Source organism: Mesoplodon densirostris, chromosome 17 (assembly GCF_025265405.1).
Source record: "Mesoplodon densirostris isolate mMesDen1 chromosome 17, mMesDen1 primary haplotype, whole genome shotgun sequence".
NCBI lineage: Eukaryota > Metazoa > Chordata > Mammalia > Artiodactyla > Ziphiidae > Mesoplodon > Mesoplodon densirostris.
In genome coordinates, this window is record NC_082677.1 from 25,709,033 (window position 1) to 25,727,452 (window position 18,420).

Here is an 18,420-nt window from a genome sequence, read left to right on the forward strand (position 1 = left end):
ATTTTTTTTGGTAGATTCCTTGTGATTCCTTATGATTTTCTATGTAGACAATCATATCTTCAAATAGGGACAATTTAATCTCTTGCAATTCCTATATACTAACAACAAAAGGTCAGAAAGAGAAATTATGGAAACAATTCCATTCACCATTGCAAGAAAAAGAATAAAATACCTAAGAATAAACCTACCTAAGGAGGTATTTCAAATAGGGACAGTTTAATTTCTTCCTTTCTAATATGTGTGCCCTTTATTTCCTTTTATTGGCTAGAACTTCCAGCACTATGTTGAATAAGATTGGTGAGAGTAGCGATGCCTTCTTCTCCATCTTAAGAGAAAAACCATTCAGTCTTTCACCATTAAGTATAATGTTAGCTGTAGGTTTTTGTAGATGCTTATCAAGTTAAGAAAGTTTTGCTGTATTTCTTTTTTTCTGAGATTTTTATCATGAATGGCTGTTGACTTGTCAAATACTTTTTCTGCAATGTTTCTGCATGTGGTCAATATGATTAGGTGATTTTTTTCTTTAGTTTGTCAAAGTGGTGATTTTATATGATTAATATGATTGATTTCTACTGTTCTACTGTTGAACCAGCTTTGCATCCCTGGGATAAACCCCACTTGGTCATAGTGTATAATTCTTTTTATATATTACTCAATTCTATTTTTAAATACTTTAAGCATTTTTGTGTCTGTATTTATGAGGCATGTTGGTCTACAGTATTCTTTTTTGGTGCTTTTTCTGGTTTTGGTATCAGGGTAATACATCATAGAATGGATTGGGGAATGCTCCATCCTCTTCTTTTTGGGGGGGAGGGTATTTGTAGAATTAGTGTTGTCTTTAAAGATTCTTTAAACCAATGAAGCCATCTAGGCCTTGATACTTCTCTTTTTGGGAGATTTTAAATTATGAATTTCGTTATCCTAATAGCTTATAGGACTCTTCAGGTTGTCTATTTCATATTGAGTGACTTATGGTAGTTTGTTTTTGAGGAATTGGTCCATTTAAGTTGTTAGTGTTGGTAGGGTTCCCTTCAGCTTTGAAGGGAAATGCCCATTTCATTCCTATAATGGTAATTTGTGTCTTTTCTCTTTTTTTTTTCCTTTGTCTTGCTAGGGTTTGTCAATTTTATTTACTTTTTTTTTCCTCAAAAAATCAGCTTTTTGTTTATCTTAAATTTTTCCTTTTTTTGGTTCTAAAGTTCATTTATTTCTGCTTTTAATTATTTTCTTATGCTTGCTTTGGGTTTATTTTGTTATTCTTTTCTTAATAGGTTCTTTGGATGTGAGCTTAGATTATTGATTTGACTCTTTCTTTTTTCTATTGTATGTGTTTATGCTATACATTTCCCTCTCAGAAGAATTTAGCTGTCTCCCACAAATTTTGATGTTACTTTTTCATTTTTATTAAGCTCAGTGTATATTTTGATTTCACTTGAGACTTCTTATCCTAAGTATATATTCCATTTGAAAAGCATGTATATTCTGCTCTTGTTGAATGGAGTGTTCTATAAATGTCACTTAGATCCTGTTGATTGATATTCTTGTTGAGTTTTTTTATATTCCTGGTTGATGTTCTGTCTTACTGTTCTACTGATTGAGAGAGGGTCTTCAGCTATAATTGTGGATTTATTGATTTCACCTTTAAGTTCTGTCAATTTTTGCTTCACATATTTTGCAGCTCTGTTGTTTGGTTCATATGCATTTAGGATTGCTATATTTTCATGGTGGATTGACCTTTTTATCATTATATAATGTCATTCTCTAACTCTGGTAATTTTCTTTGCTTTGATGTTAATATAGCTGATTCTTATGTCTTTTGGTTAATTTTTGCATGATATATCTTGTTGCATCCTTTTACTTTCAACCTGCCTAAGTCATTTTTTAAAAATTTTTTATTTTATTTTAAAAATTTTATTGGAGTATAGTTGATTTACAGTGTTGTGTTAGTTTCAGGTGTACAGCAAAGTGATTCAGTTATACATATATATATTCATTCTTTTTCAGATTTCTAAGTCATATTTAAAGTGAATTTCTTTTAGACAGCATGTTGGGTCATGTTTTTTTTAAATTTATTCTGCCAATCTCTTTTAATTGATGCATTTGGAGCACTTAACATTTAATGTAATTATTGGACTTACTTATGTCTACCATGTAAGTTTTCTGTTTGTTCTGTATCTTGTTTTTGTTTTTCCTGCCTTCCTAATGGGTACTTGAACATTTTTTAGAATTTCATCTTGATTTATCTATAGTGTTTTGTAGTGTATCTTTGGTTGCTCTAGATTTTATATTAGCTATATTATACTTAGTTTATCATAGTCTACTGGTGTTATTTTTTTTGACACTGAATGACGTATAGAAACCTTACCTCCCTTTATGTCCTTTTACTTTTTCTCATTTATAATTTTCTTAAATATTTCTTCTATATATGTTTAGAAACCATATCATGCAGTATAATAATTTAGAAAACTTAAGAGGAAAAGCAAACTCTATTGCATTTACCTATATTGTGACCTTTCTTTCTTCGTTTCTGACTTTCAGGTTTCCATTTTTTGTTTCTTTTCTTTTTTCTTTTTAAACTCCTGAACACATTGTCTCCTCTCATTTCTTAAAAAAATATTTATTCATTTTATTTTTGGCTGCATCAGGTCTTAGTTGCAGCAGCATGCAGGATCCTCCGCTGTGGCTTGTGAGCTCCTCATTGCAGCACGTGGGCTTCTCTCTAGTTGTGGTGCTCAGGCTCAGTAGTTGTGGCGTGTGGGCTCTGTAGTTGAGGCATGCTGGCTCTCTAGTTGTGCTCCACATGCTCAGTAGTTGAGGCACACAGGCTTAGTTCCCTGACCAGGGACTGAACCCATGTTCCCTGCACTGGAAGGCGAATTCTTAACCACTGGACCACCAGGGAAGTCCCTCCTTCTGTTTGGAGAACTTCCTTTGGGCATTCTTTCAGGGTAGATCTGTCCATAACAGATTCTCTCTATTGACAAGGATTTCTTTGGGTTTATACTGGCTGGGATTTGCTCAGTTTCTTGTGTCTGTAGGTTTATGTCTTTTGCCAAATTTGGGATCTTTTCATTCATTATACCATTGAATACTTTTTCAGACCTACCTTCTTTGTTTTCTTCTTCCTGGAACCCGATGACACAGGTACTGGATATTTTGTTATAGTACTACACATTCCTGAGACTGTTCATTTTGTCTCTGTTTTGTCTCTGTCATTCAGATTGGGTGATTTATATTGTTCTGTTTTCCAGTTCACTGATTCTTTGCTCTATTCTCTGTATTCTGCTCTTGAGCCCGTTCACTGACCTTTTTATTTCAATTGTATTTTTCAATTACAAAACTTTCATTTGGTTCTTCTTTATGTCTTCTGTTTCTTTACTGAGGTTTTCTATTTTTTTCATTTGTTTCAAGCTAGTTCATAATTCTTGTTGAAGCATTTTTACCCTGACTGCTTTAAAAATGTGTCAGATAATTTTAACATCTCTTTCATCTCTGTGTTAGCATCTATTGATTGTCCTCTCTTTTTAAACATGTAATCTGAAATCTTCCTGGTTCTTGGTGTTTTTCACCAGTGCCACGTGATATTCAGTTGAAATCTGGACATTTGCATGTTACGAGACTCTGGATCTTATTTAAACCATCTGTCTTAGGTGGCTTTCTCTGACAACCCCTCTGGCAAAGGAAGGGAAGTCACTACCTCACTATTGCCAGGTGGAGGTAGAAATCCAGGTACCCCACTCTACCTCCATTGACACCCCAGGGCATCTCCTTGTTACTGCTGGGAATAAGTAGGAGTTCTAGCTCCCCACGTGGTTTCCACTGACACCACAGGCAACAGAGGAGGCCGGTTTGTGATAGCATAGCATGGGTGGAAGTCTAGGCTCTTCATTCAGCCTTCACTGGCCTGGGTGGGGACGGGACCACAGCTTATTACTGTGGTGTTTAGCTAGAGTGATTATTGTCTAAAAGTTTTCTGTCTTTCTGTTTGTCTTTGTCCATTGGCTAGAGAAATCAGGCTTTTGTTGGGGCTTTTTTTGTTTGCACCCTTTGGCATTTCCAGCTTCTTCAGTTCCAGCTCTCGGAAAAAAATAAGGCAAAAAGAAAACCCAAAGAACTCACCACCGTGTTGTTCCTTGGGTCCCAAGGTCCCTAGCTGATTTGTCTTCTTTTCATCTTTTAGAGTTGTCTTATATTTGTTATTTATATAACATACAAGGTTTTTAGTTGTACTTAGTGGGAAGGCTAGGAAAAAGTACACTCACTTAATGCCTCCAAAAGGAGAAATCAGGGTTTTGTTAGTTTGTTTTGCCGCTCTGTACAGCTTGCAGGCTCTTAGTTCCCCCACCAGGGATTGAATGTGTGCCCCTTGCAGTGGATACGTGGAGTCCTAACCACTGGACCGCCAGGGAATTCCCTGAAATCAGTTTCAGTGTTGACTTTTAAAGAACTTACTGGACAAAATAGTGTGTGAGATTTCAAAGTTATATTATAGAATCTGTGTCCATTTTCATACAGAAACTTTGCTAAGTGTAACTGAACCATACGTATGCATAAAATAAGCCATCTGTTTGGCAGCATTGACCTGGAACATACCAAGGGCTTGCTTCTGTCTTTGTGGGGGAATACAGGCATACCTTGGAGAACTGTGGGTTCAGTTCTAGACCACCATCATAAAGCAAATTTTGCAATAAAGTGAGTCACACTTTTTTGGTTTCTCAGTACATATGAAAGTTATGTTTACACTATGCTGTAGTCTACTGAGTGTGTAATAACATTATGTCTAAAAAATAATGCATGTACCTTAATTTAAAAATTCTTTATTGCTAAAATATGCTAACTTTATCATCTGAGTCTTCAGCAAGTCATAGTTTTTTGCAGTAGTAACATCAAAGATCACTGATCACACATCCCCATAACAAAGATAATAACAGTGAAAAAGTTTGAAATATAAGAGAGTTATCAAAATGTGACAGACATGAAGTGAGCACATGCTGTTGGAAGAATGACGTCAGTAGATTCACTTGATGCAGGGTTGCCACAAATCTTCAATTTGTAAAAAATGCAAGATCTGCAAAGTGCAGTAAAGTGAAGCACAATAAAACGAGGTCTGCCTGTACAAAGAAACAGACTCTATCTTATCTCTGATCTCTTTGTCTGATTGGGCAAAAAGACCAACATATACAGAACAGTCAGGGAAGTGCTCAGTTGCACTGCAGTCCATAAGAAGAAAGGGGAAAATAAATGTCATCAGCAAATATGATCAGATTATAAATTAAATCTGCTTCCTTTAGTTCTCTTAGGAGTAGTTATTATATAAACTTGTCCCATTTTATTAAGTATTTTATTTGCAGCCTACTGTGTGCCAGGCCACTGCACTTAGATCTAGGATATAAGTATTGGTAAAATATGTTTCTTTCCTTTTAGAAACTCTCAGCTTTAGTTTGGAGCCACGGGTGGGAAGCAGGTATGAGAAGGCAGATTCGTAAAATTTTATCAGTGCAGTGTCATAGACAAGTCCTAAAAGAGTAGCTAGAGTCCTGACTAGGGTCAAAGAAGGCCACAGAGAGATGGTGACATGTCATGTTTGGAGGATAACTAAAGACATAAAAAGAACCGGGACAGAGAAGAGCATCCCGTGCAAAGGAACCCATGGAAAGGAGATTGGTAGAGAGTGTGGGGCATTGGGATTATTTTGAGGCTCCAGTGTAATGGTAGCATACGTAACTGTATACATTCACCAGTAATATAGCTGATTATTTTTAAATGTTTAGATTTTAACAATTTTCTGTTCTTTGCTGTGATCCAAATCAGTGAATTTTTATTGCATTAACAGTTACAGCCTTATTTTTTAAATGTATTTATGAATATGCTAGGTTTGTTGGTAGGTGTTATGTTCAGTGGGTAGTAAATAGATGACCAGTGCTTTACTGAGACACTAACTTTATGTGTCTGTGTGTGGATGTACCTTGATTTAAAAATAATTCCAGGGCTTCCCTGGTGGCGCAGTGGTTGGGAGTCTGTCTGCCCGTGCAGGGGACACGGGTTCATGCCCCGGTCCAGGAAGATCCCACATGCCGCAGAGCGGCTGGGCCCGTGAGCCATGGCTGCTGAGCCTGCGCGTCCGGAGCCTGTGCTCCGCAACGGGAGAGGCCACAGCAGTGAGAGGCCCGCGTACCGCAAAAATAATAATAATAATAATAATAATAATAATAATAATTCCAGCATACACTTGTGTATATTTGACATAGAGAGAACATTAAGAAGGGGTTCTTAAAGTTCTGTCCAACTAGAAAGAGTTTACTTTGCAAAGTCTTTACTGTGCTCAGTAAAAGAGATTACATTATCGTTTTCTTTGGGAGCCCATTTCATTGGGTTGGCCAAAAAGTTCGTTCGGTTTTCCCAGTAAGATGGCTCTAGCAGTGCTTAGTTGTCTTTAACTTCATTCGAAACAATTTTGTTAGATTGTATTGTGACAGCTGTCATATCAGGGTGCATTTTTAAAAAACTTACCAAAATTAGTGAATTTTTGTGTAGCCATTTCAATATTGAAGATGGAAGGAAAACAACATTTTCTGCATATTATGCTTTATTATTTCAAGAAAGGTAAAAACGCAACTGAAACGCAAAAACAGATTTGTGCAGTGTATGGAGAAGGTGCTGTGACTGATCAAAAGTGGTTTGTGAAGTTTTGTACTGGAGATTTCTCACTGGACGATGCTTCATGGTTGGGTAGGCCAGCTGAAGTTGATAGCAGTCAAGACATTAATTGAGAACAATCAATGTTATACCATGCGGGAGATAGCTGACATACTCAAAATATCTAAATCAAGTGTTGAAAATCATTTGCACCAGCTTGGTTATGTTAATCGCGTTGATGTTTGGGTTCCACATAAGTTAAGTGAAAAAACCTTCTTGACTGTATTTCCTCATGTGATTCTCTACTTAAACGTAATGAAAACATTCCATTTTTAAAACAAATTGTGACGGGCAATGAAAAGTGGATGCTGTACAATATTGTGGAACAGAAGGGATCATGGGGCAAGCGAAATGAACCGCTACCAACCACACCAAAGGCCAGTCTTCATCCAAAGAAGGTGATGTTGTGTATATGGTGAGATTGGAAGGGAGTCCTCTATTATGAGCTACTTTTGGAAAAGCAAACAATTAATTCCAACAAGTACTGCTCCCAGTTAGACCAACTGAAAGCAGCACTTAATGAAAAGCGTTCAGAATTAGTCAACAGAAAACGCATAATCTTCCATCAGGATAACACCAGACCACATGTTTCTTTGATGACGAGGCAAGAACAATTACAACTTGGCTGAGAAGTTCTCATTCATCCACTGTATTCACCAGATTTTGTACCTTTGGATTTCCATGTATTTCGGTCTTTACAAAATTCTCTTAATGGAAAAATTTCAGTTCCCTGGAAGACTGCAAAAGGCACCTGGGACAGTTATTTGCTCAAAAAGATAAGTTTTGGGAAGATGGAATTATGAGGTTGCCTGAAAAATGGCAGAAGGTAGGGGAACAAAATGGTGAATACGTTGTTCAATAAAGTTCTTGGTGAAAATGAAAAATGTGTCTTTTATTTTTACTTTAAAACTGAAGGAACTTTTTGGCCAACCCAATATTTTCATCTCAAGGTAGTTTTTCCACATAAACCACTATGCTGATTAGCAGGGAGACATGGTGCTTTATATGGCAGTGTATGTGGACATGGTCCTCCTACCTAACTAGAGTTTCCTTTTCAGATTTTTACACGATATGGTAACTTATCTGGAAAGCCTAAGGTTAAATATCGTCTTGTGTATATTGAGCCAAACATAGCTTATATTTGGGACTCTATGCTTGGAATGTTTTTAGAGAAATATTCTGTTTTGATTTTATGGGCCAATAATTAATCTATTTTTATTTTTTATTGCAGATGGAGTCTGGTGGTACAGTTTTGAGTACCAACTGGTCTGATGTAGGTAAAAGGAAAGTTGAAATCAATCCTCCTGATGATATGGAATGGAAAAAGTACTAAATAAATTAATTTGCTATCACTGTATTGCATATATTCAGCTAACACCCATTGTGTATTTATACTGCATTCATGAATTTTGAACACTGAGTACATCTTTTTAAAGGATTATACCTCTTTACCTCTTTGTGCTTTAGAAATTATTTTCCTTCAAGTGTTCTAAGAGTCTAATGAAGAATGAAGATCATGGTTTTTTTTTTTTTTTTCTTTTTGCGGTATGCGGGCCTCTCACTGTTGTGGCCTCTCCCGTTGCGGAGCACAGGCCCCGGACGCGCAGGCCCAGCGGCCATGGCTCACGGGCCCAGCCGCTCCGCGGCATATGGGATCCTCCCAGACCGGGGCACGAACCCGCATCCCCTGCATCGGCAGGCGGACTCCCAACCACTGCGCCACCAGGGAGGCCCTGAAGATCATGTTTTATCACTTTTGTCCTTACAGACTTCAGATATGCTGAAACGGAATGAAGTATCATTTGCTACTAGATAGATTAATTCTACCTAGTTGTGGGAGTGGAGAAATTGCTAATGGGATATCTTGGGTTATTGCCTTATTTTTGATGCAGTATTCTGCTAATAATTTATTAGACGTGGCAACTTTGGGTGAGCATAGATTTCTCAATTTCAGTGTTAAATTGTTTGCTTTTAAAAACTGCTTTTGAATGGAGTTGTAAATACAATTTTTCTATGAAGAAGTTTGATTTATTTACCTTTTTCTTAAGTTTTTAATGAAAACTTTGAGAAATTATTTATCACGGGATTCCCATTTGATTCTTTTTATGGGAAGTATTTGTAATTGCACTGAGAATTTTGGTCCTTACCCTTCAAATTCCTGTACAAAACATTGACACCTGAGTTTATCATGCTGCAAATTTAACTGTACTGAAGGCTAATCTGTGAAGCGGGGTCAAACAGTAATTTAGGAGAGCCCAGCTCCACTTCTTGCTGCTTTTGCCACAGCAGGATTCCTGAAATTACAAGACTGGTGGTTTGGTTTGTTTGTTTTTTCTTCTTTTTTTCTTTATTAGAAAATCTCTCTTCTTATAGCCCCATGATTACTTTGCTTTTGGTGGTTTAGGGCAGCTACTGAGAGAGTAATATGTATACATTTAGTATCTATTCTGTTTATAGAATAAATAGATACCATGAGAATACAAAAACTAAAAGACATGATCGTTGACTTCAAATCTAGCAGAGAGAGAAAATTAACATTCAGGAAGGAATTATGAATGGTTGAATGGTGAACTTATTACAAATACATCTTTGAGATAGAAAAAGTATCTATCTGTGATTAAATGTTCTGTGATTAAAACTGTTGACAGTCTAAGCTGTTACAAAGCAAAGGCCATGGATGACCTGTAGGTCTGATTCCTTTTCTCATTGTAATTTCGGAACCATAGAGGGTGGTGTCTGTTAGGTCTCACTAACATTTTGTGGCAAGGAAGCACTCTATACCCTCATGGCTGAGGATAGGGTAAAGGGGGGCAAATTAGCCGCCATCTCCAAAAAGAGTGGGCGTTCAGCCTCTTCCTTCTACTCATTTGACACGTGCAGGGGAGTTCATAAGGAAGAAGTGGTGGGGTGATACCAGACCATGCCCAGACTTGCTGTTACTGCTTGTTTATGCATGTCGGGGTCTTCACTTGTCCTTCTGCTCACTTAGAGTTACAGGCTACTTTTTTTGATCTTGAGCACTGAAGGAAAAGGCAAAATTAAGTTCTTGCATGTATGAATGTCTAAAATTTTCTCCTTAGGAAACAAGACAGTGATTATGTTAAGTTTTCTCTGTACCAGTAGTTCCCAGGGGTAGGAAGGCTCTTGCTACAGAGATGGTAAGTCAGGGGCATACCCCAGAGACAAGACTCCTGGCTCTAGCAAGTCTCTGCCACCCACTAGCTTTAAAATCTTTAGCAGGTTTACAGCCTTCCTATGTTTTATTAGTTCCTTTATCTGCAAATCCATAGGGTCTTAAAGTTTAATTAAAAGTCCATGATTCTAAATAAGGAAGCATTTTTGCCTCTTAAAAGCAACTTTTTTCTTTCTTAGGAATGACACTATTATGATAGAAGTTGGGTTTTTTTAAAAAGGTTCTAGTACTAGTTTTGCTTTTATTTTCAAGGATACACTGTCTAAAGTGTGTTTATCTGTTGGCTAGATTTGCTTAAGGATGTCCGATTCAGGATTTTGCTGAGCCAAATGGAGTTCCTAATATACCTGACTGTGTTATATTACAATGTTAACTTGTCTAAATACAATAGGTTTATGGGTAAAGAAGGGAATTTTGAGAAGTAGGTTAGACTGCTTGCCCTAAAGTACCACTCTAAAGTACTGCTTCTCTTTCACCATTCTAGACAATGAAAAATTGAAAGACTCCAGAAAGTTAAAAAACTTGATTTTGAGCCTTTATCTTTATTCTCTGCTATCTCAGCTTGGCTATTAATTGGTCCCACTTTCTATCTAGACTCCCATTTCCTTCCTCCCTCCCCCCTTCCCCCCTTCTCCCACATGGCTTTCAGGATCTCAGTTCCCCCACGAGGGATTGAACCCGGGTCATGGCAGTGAAAGCCCAGAATCCTAACCACTAGGCCACCAGGGAACTCCCTAGACTCCCATTTTCAGTTCTCAAATCTTGGTTCTCTTTGTGCTCTAGTTACCTTTTTGTTTCTTTAGAATGTACATTTTTCTCTTAGTATTTATTTTCCTTTTTGAGGTTCAGTCTTGGAATACATTTTTTTCTATCTTTATATGGAATGGAAGAAAAGGATGGTTGCACTAATAACTACAGTTGTCCTGCACCCCATCCCCACCCCTAGCATTTCCATTCCTTTGATTTGAGATATTCACTAACTGTAGAACATTGAATTGTTATTGTCTCTTTGAGTCTGGGAAAACTTTTATTTTCTTAGCAGGCTAACTATATAGGACAGGAAGAAAATAATTGACCTGTCCTAGATAAATTTTTTAGATAAATTTCAAATAAACATTTAAAATGAAGCTATGGGCTTCCCTCGTGGCGCAGTGGTTAAGAATCCGCCTGCCAATGCAGGGGACACGGGTTTGAGCCCTGGTCCGGGAGGATCCCACATGCCGCAGAGCAACTAAGCCCTTGCACCACAACTACTGAGCCTGTGCTTAGAGCCCGCGAGCCACAACTGCTGAGGCCCGCACACCTAGAGCCCATGCTCTGCAACAAGAGAAGCCACCACAATGCGAAGCCTGCGCACCGCAATGAAGAGTAGCCCCTGCTCACCACAAATAGAGAAAGCCTGCACGCAGCAGCAAAGACCCAGCACAGCCATAAATAAATAAATAAATAAATAAATAAATTAAAAATAAATAAAATGAAGCTATGTCACTATGCTATTATGAATAGTTTAGAAGATATTTTAATTTAGTTCACTACTGAAATGTGTTTTGGCTATCCTTTCCCATTTTACCTTTTCTCCTTCCCCAATTATCTACATATCAGATCAGGTCATTGATCTGAGAAATACATCACTGACCCAGAGCAGTATTGCCTATTAATTGACCATCTGATCTGCTTAGTGCACTTTACTTTTATTGGGATCTTCCTTGTCTAGGTTAGTGTGCATGTCTCTGACTTGTAGCTATTACTGATTTTTCCAAAAATAGGTAGAACTTTTCTGGGTGTTACGTGGTGTTTGTTACTAGAGCCACTTTTTGTTGTGTAACCAGCTAGCTGTAAAGAAGTTTACCTTTGCACTCTTACCTGCTATTTTAGCCCCATATTTTAGCATCCATAACAGAATACGGATATCTGTTATCTCTGCCTTGGAGGAACCAAGGAGAGGAAATAATAAAAGCTAAAAGGACAAAATAATGGTTTCTGTGCCAGGAAGAGTCATGTGTAGTTTTAAATAAGGGGGATCGTCAACATTAATCTGGTTTATTTTGTCTCCAGCTATGCGTATTCTATTGTAAAACCATTTTACACATATCAAGAGATTTTATTTTGGAAACATTGGGTACTTGTGGGTAAGTTGGAGATACTGCTTTACTCAAAAGTGTTACTATTTGGTGCCACATTTGTGATTTGCTTCTGAAATTAATTTAACTCTTAGCCTCTCTTCCTACCTCAGTAAACTTATACCCCAAATCAGCTAAACTCATACACATTGCTAGCCCACGCAGGCAATAACAGTGATAACTATTCTGTACTAGTGCTTTTAATGGACCAGGTGTGCTTTATCTGTACTGCCTCGTTTGTAACAGCCTTGTGAGGTAATGATAGCATCCTGTCATTCCAGATCAGAAAAATGAGGCCCAAGTTCAGTTCTTTGCCTAGTTCAGTCCACTGATAAGTGATGGACCTGGGATTTGAACCGAGGCCTGTGAGAATTCAGTTCCCATGCTTTTAACAACGGAATGAATTGGGTGGACGAGTGATTTTTATTAATTAATCAGCTGTCTCACAATGAAGCAGAAGATGTGCAAGTTGAATTTTTAAATTCTTGTACATGAGCTGGGAAGTACATTTCTTAAAGATCAGAATATTATCATCAGTTTCATAAGTAGGAAAGCTTATTAGGAGTCCAAATCTCTTGTCTCTTGTAAAGGTAATACAAGCAAGTAGTCTTGACTTGTGTTGAAGATTTTGTTTTTCTCAAATGCAGATAGTTACAGAGAAACAAGATACGCTTAGAACTGTTACAGGTGAAAGAAGACTGGCACATCATCCTGATCAAATTCTTGTTCTTTAAACTTGGGAGCTCTCACACTAGTTTTCCTTGTTCAAATACTAAAATTGTTTCAAGGGTTTTTTTTTTTTCCTATCTAGATATGTGTGTTAGGATCAGTGTATCACTGATTTCTTCAATAAAGTAGGAATGATTCAGGTTTAGTCCCTTTGTTCCAATCATGTTAACATTTTATATACTGAATTTTGCCTTGTGTGGAGTCTTCTAAATATTACCTTTGCTGTGCCTTCAAATTTGATTTTTTAATTCTTATTTTTGCATTGAGACTCTCATACATAGCTCGTTGACTTTATTTTCTCTTATAGGATTCAGTTATACAAAAGATGTTTCAGAAACAGTACTGTTGGCCCAAAAGCAATTTTTACTTATCAAAAAGGAGTAAGGAAGATAATCTTCAGTGCTTGTATATGGGCTTTTAAAAACCATGCTCTACAGTGCAACTACAAAAGCTCTAAATAATAGTAAACTGTTACACATACTGTGTGCTTGATGCTCTGTTAAGTGCATTAAAAGGCAATATTCCATAGTAGTTAAATGCTGGACTCTGAAGACAGCCTGCTTGAGATTAGTCCTGGCTACACTGCTTACTAGCTGTGTGACAGTGGGCAGGTAGTTAATGTCTCTGTGCCTCAGTTTTCCTATCTAAATTGGGCTAATATACCCACCTCATTGGCGTATATGAGTTGAATGTGTTAATACAATTCTACAATTATTTATCCTAATCCAGAGGGCTCTAAAAACTAGATGTGTGTGTGTGTGTGTGTGTGTGTGACTCAGTGGTAAAAAAAAAACAAAAACCTGTCCTAAACTTGCAATTTGAGTAGTCATATATTTTGCTGCAGAAATATTAATTTGTTTAATAACAGTGCTACCACAGATCCTGCTGAGGTTATTAAAAAATTCATAGTATATCTGCACTGCATTCTAAAATTCAAAATCCTGAATTCAGAAACACATCTGGCTCCAAAGTTTTTGAATAGAGTTACATGTACCTGTACATGTAAAGTGCAGAGAGCAGTGCTTAATGTATATGCATTTAGGCTGTGAGGTTGAAATACTGTAGTAAGCCTTTTTTTTTCTAAGTTCAATCCTTCAAGATTCAGGATTCTGTCTGAGGAAAGTATATCAGCTGCTTAAAAATCATTAGTATAATTTAAAAAAAATTATAGTGAGAGCATGAAAGTTTGCAGAAAAGCTTTTATTTTGAATGAGTAGTTATTTTAACTTACCTAAGCAGAGCTTAAATATGCAAGTATTGTCAGCAATACTTTAAAAAGAATCATAAAGTAGGAACTTCCCTGGTGGCACAGTGGTTAAGAATCCACCTGCCAATGCAGGGGACACGGGTTCGAGCTCTGGTCCGGGAAGATCCCACATGCCACGGAGCAACTAAGCCCGTGCGCCACAACTACTGAGCCTGTGCTCTAGAGCCCGTGTGCCACAACTACTGAAGCCCGTGCACAGCAGCGAAGAGTAGCCCCCACTCGCTGCAGCTAGAGAAAGCCCGCGAGCAGCAATGAAGGCCTAACGCAGGCATAAAATAAGTTAATTAATTTAAATAAAAGGAATCATAAAGTATAGTGGTGCCAGAACACACAAACTATATGTAGAATGTTAAGGGACTTCCTTTCAGAAGTTCTTTGATTTTAATTCCATTTTAATTTAAATTCAAGACAGTAAAACTATTAGGGCTTATAAAAACAAGTCGCAAAATTATGCCACTTGCAAACCACAGATTCTGTCCTGTTACTTCCATCTGTGTAGAGAAACTGATAGTTGTTTTTTTTACAAGAGTTCATCAGTCTATTCCCTTTCTACCCTGCTCCCTGCCCCTCAAACAATCAGTGGGGAGCAAAAAGTATGTGCAGTCCTTTGTATATAGACGCTAGTACTATAGACTCAAGTTCGGGGGTCTTCTCTCCCAACTACCACTTTTTGTCACTCATTTGTACTCTAACATTGACCTTTTCTGTGACCTAACTGACTACAAATGAACACTTTCCTAAGTTAGCTAGCTTAGTGCCTGTGAAATATGTTAAGAAATTGAATGTATTTCCTTGGAATTACTTACTATTTTGCTATTTATTAGTTGCAAAATGATCAATTTATTTCGACTACCACAGAGGTAATGGTCTCATAGCAGAAAGGACACTAACACATGAATTTGGAATCTTAAAATCCCAGTTTTGATATGTTAATAATGGTGTGTTTTGAGGACAAGTGACTTAACCTTTCTGGACTATTTTTCTCATCTCTAACACTAGATGATAATTACCTGTCAGGACTGTGAGGACTTAACTAAGTCCTGACTCAAAAGTATGTGACCAATAATTGTCACTTAAGTATAAAGTCCTTGATTTTTTTTCTCAGTGCTGTTGAGTAGTAGAATTCCTAAAAGGAAGGTAACAAATCTGACTTAGCTGCTATTCAAGGGCAGCCTCAGCCATTTTTTTAGCTGTATCTGTCACTGCTTCACTGTGTACCTAAGCTCCAGGCACACAGGAATAGTCTGTTTAGGGGTTTGCATACTTTTTACGTAAAGGGCCATATAGTGAATATTTTAGGCTTTGTGTGGCACATAAAGTCTCTATTGCATGTTCTTCTTTTTAGTTTGCAGACCTCTGCTCTGTCTGAATATCCCGTGTATTTTTATTCCTTCTTCCATCCGACCTGGAAAGCTTCAATTTCCTGTTGATGTGTCAAAACTAAGTTCATATGCCACCTCCAGGAAAGCTGTTTAATCTTGTGTTACTCTGTCAATGACTGGCTTTGTAGCAGTTGCATTGGGTTATTTGCTTATGGTTGAGGCACCCGTTAGATCCTTTGATAGAATCAAACCAAAACCACAGTGTCCTGTGAGCATGTTTGAGAGTTTGATCTGTTCATTATCAAGTCACTACAGTTGACTCATTTCTTCCCTCGTGACTGAGCTGCTTTGGGGAGGGTCGAGGGGGCTGGCTTTGAACTTTGTACCTGCAGTACCTGGCGCATAGAGAATAAGCTTTCAGAATTTGGTAGGTGGTCTTAACGCTGCACAGAGGAATGCCCTTATTTTCTTCTCTTCATTCTTTTAAGTGTCCTCAGAATACTCTTGTTAAATCCCCCCTTCCATCCCTTCCACAGGAATTCACTGCCACTCCAGCTGTGTTGTGGTGGAGGTGCCTTGTTGATGCATCTGTTAAGGCACAGCTCAGAATTTCACCGATTTTTGTGTTAGTTGCATGGTGTCTGTTTTACCCTGCGTGTCCTGCTTCATTACGTTGTTATTTACTTATTTTTGGATCTTTGATGCCGAGCACAGTGCCTTTCACGTAGTAGATATTCAAGTATTGAAACTCTTGTTGCACACTAAAGAATTAGTTTTAAAAACTGTACTTTGTTTATAATATGTGCCCTTGAAATTATTTATTCATCAATATAGATAGAATAGTAATTTTAAAATAGATATTTAACCCCTGGTCATGAGAGCTAAATCTAATTTGTTATTCAGTTATCTACATCACTAGAGGGAATAGCAATTATATAACTAATCAAAAGCCATGTGATACGTATTTTTTTGTGTTGCCATTTAATTTTCACATTCCTTTTATTCCCCCCTGATTGTTTTAAAACCAAAATATATGTGTTTCCTTAAAGAAAGGACTGAAATTTACTTTCCAATTAGGTTAGTCATCCTTTGAGAAGAAATTTTGAGCCCAAGGAACTTGGGTAAAGGAGGCCAGAGTTTTACAAACCCCGGAATTGCTTTGGGCATATGCACAGGTCTGGAAACTAAGAGTGAGTCGAGCAGTTTCATTTATAAGCATACCAACTTCTGGAGGCAAAAATTTGGACTGCTTACTAGTACATTTTTTTTCTGGAAAACCCCCAAAGAGATTTTGAGCTACTGAATACTACATGAACCTCTTCGGTGAGGGTTACGTACTTTATTTTTTTAACAATATTAATACCTTTGCCGTCTTTCAAAAGCCATATACTTTTTTTCTTGGATTGGGTTTTCACTTTAATATTGGTAATAGAAAAATACATAGAATAATATAGATAAGTGACAAATATATGTTCATGTCATCATACCCATTCATTCATTCATCAACGTTGAGTGCAAGGTATGTGCTAGACACTGTTCTGGACACTAGGGATACACCGGTGAACAGATGCCCTGCATTTATGAAGCCTAACTTAACGGGAGAGATAAGCAGAATGTGCGAAGAGGCCCGTAGGTGGTTGAAATTTGAGATAGGAGACCAATTGAGAACTCAGGGAGCCCACTAGAACTCAGTACAGACGCGAAGGAAGCGGAGGGAATGGTGGAGATTCCTGAGAAGGAGCACCGCCAGCAGAAGGAGCAGCAGACGTGCCAGGCCAGGCCTCGGTGTGCGCGGGAGCTAAGGAGGCTGTGGGGCTGGGGCCGAGTTGGTGAGGGTCGGGACTGAGTGAGTGGAGGCAGTGGGGACCTCGGTCACGTGGGGCCTTGCAGGTGGTAGAGGTGACGTGATGGTAGCCAGTGCCAGGGCTCGCCCCAGCTTAATGTGGAATCCTGTTGTCCTCGGTGCTGTCAAAATTTTACGGGTTATCCGTTTTAAAAATGTTCTGATTTTTATCAAGTGTATATACAGTCGAATCAAATTTAGTTTATAGATCTAGCAGGGATTGCAGTGGAGTTTTGCTCTGAACACCTGATGGTATTGACGTGAATGAATTTGAGTCATGGTATTTGACTCAGTGGGTATATGCGAAGGCCTCAGCTTCAGTACTTCATTGAAATATTTATTTCTGTTCTTTTAACACAGTAAATTACAGATAATGTCACATTTTAGTGTAATCTGTGTTTAGCAAAGCTGTTTCCTGTTCTGGAATATAAGTATGGTTGTAGCATACTAGATGCTGAGACAAAATTGGATTAATTAGAATGATTGGTTGTGAACAGGGACTTAATGAGTGTGGCATAGGATTTTATGTTTAATAGAATTGTCAAAGTCAGATCAGCAGGCATGTTTTTATGGGCCGTCTGCCAAGGCTAGAAGTCACTTTGGTACCTGTACTCCCTTAAACATGTATTTGCATTCCATTCCTTGTCAACATGAGACAAAACAAAAATAAAATCAGAATTTTAGAGCTGGAATGAATCTTAAGTACTGTCTGGTTTTACAAATGCATTTTTTCCCAGAGCACTCTCATACACTTTTTTCTTCATAAGAGTTCTTTAACTCACACAGATAGTTAGTTGCTGATAGAATCAGAATTTAACTTGGATAAAACTTAAATTATTTACCCCAGTCTTGTACTGATCTTCTGACAGTTGTCCCAAATATCAGGCAACTAAAAATTCCAGCATTGGGAAGATATTCTGTGTAAGATAGTGGTTCTCAAGCTTGAGGGTGAGTGACCCTCACCTGGGAAGCTTGTTTTTTTAAAATGTAGGCTTTCTCTGTTTCCTTCCTGAGATTTTGAATCAGTAAGTTTGTGATAGGGCCCAGTAAATCTCTGTTTATCATGACCTGGTGACTTTGAAGTATGTGACCTGGGACCTTGCCCTTAAAAAAATGATTTTGCGGAGTAAAGGTGAGAGAATTAAAAAGGTTATTAGTACTAATCATCTCTGATGTCTTATTTCTGAAAAATTTTAGAAAAAAGTAAAAAGCTACTTGAGATCTTGTTCTTTGGAAGAATTTGTTTCCCT

The 18,420-nt window shown here is 37.7% G+C and overlaps 1 protein-coding gene across 1 annotated transcript in view; it reads left to right on the top strand.

The window, feature by feature from the left end:
• SUGT1 (SGT1 homolog, MIS12 kinetochore complex assembly cochaperone) overlaps positions 1–8,050 on the top strand; it is a 44,018-nt gene extending 35,968 nt beyond the window's left edge. The window contains exon 13 of the mRNA XM_060079588.1: positions 7,928–8,050. Coding sequence (XP_059935571.1) covers positions 7,928–8,029 — 102 coding nt within the window. The 3' untranslated portion in view covers positions 8,030–8,050. The remainder of the gene's footprint in view (positions 1–7,927) is intronic.
• The last annotated feature ends 10,370 nt before the right edge of the window (positions 8,051–18,420 follow it).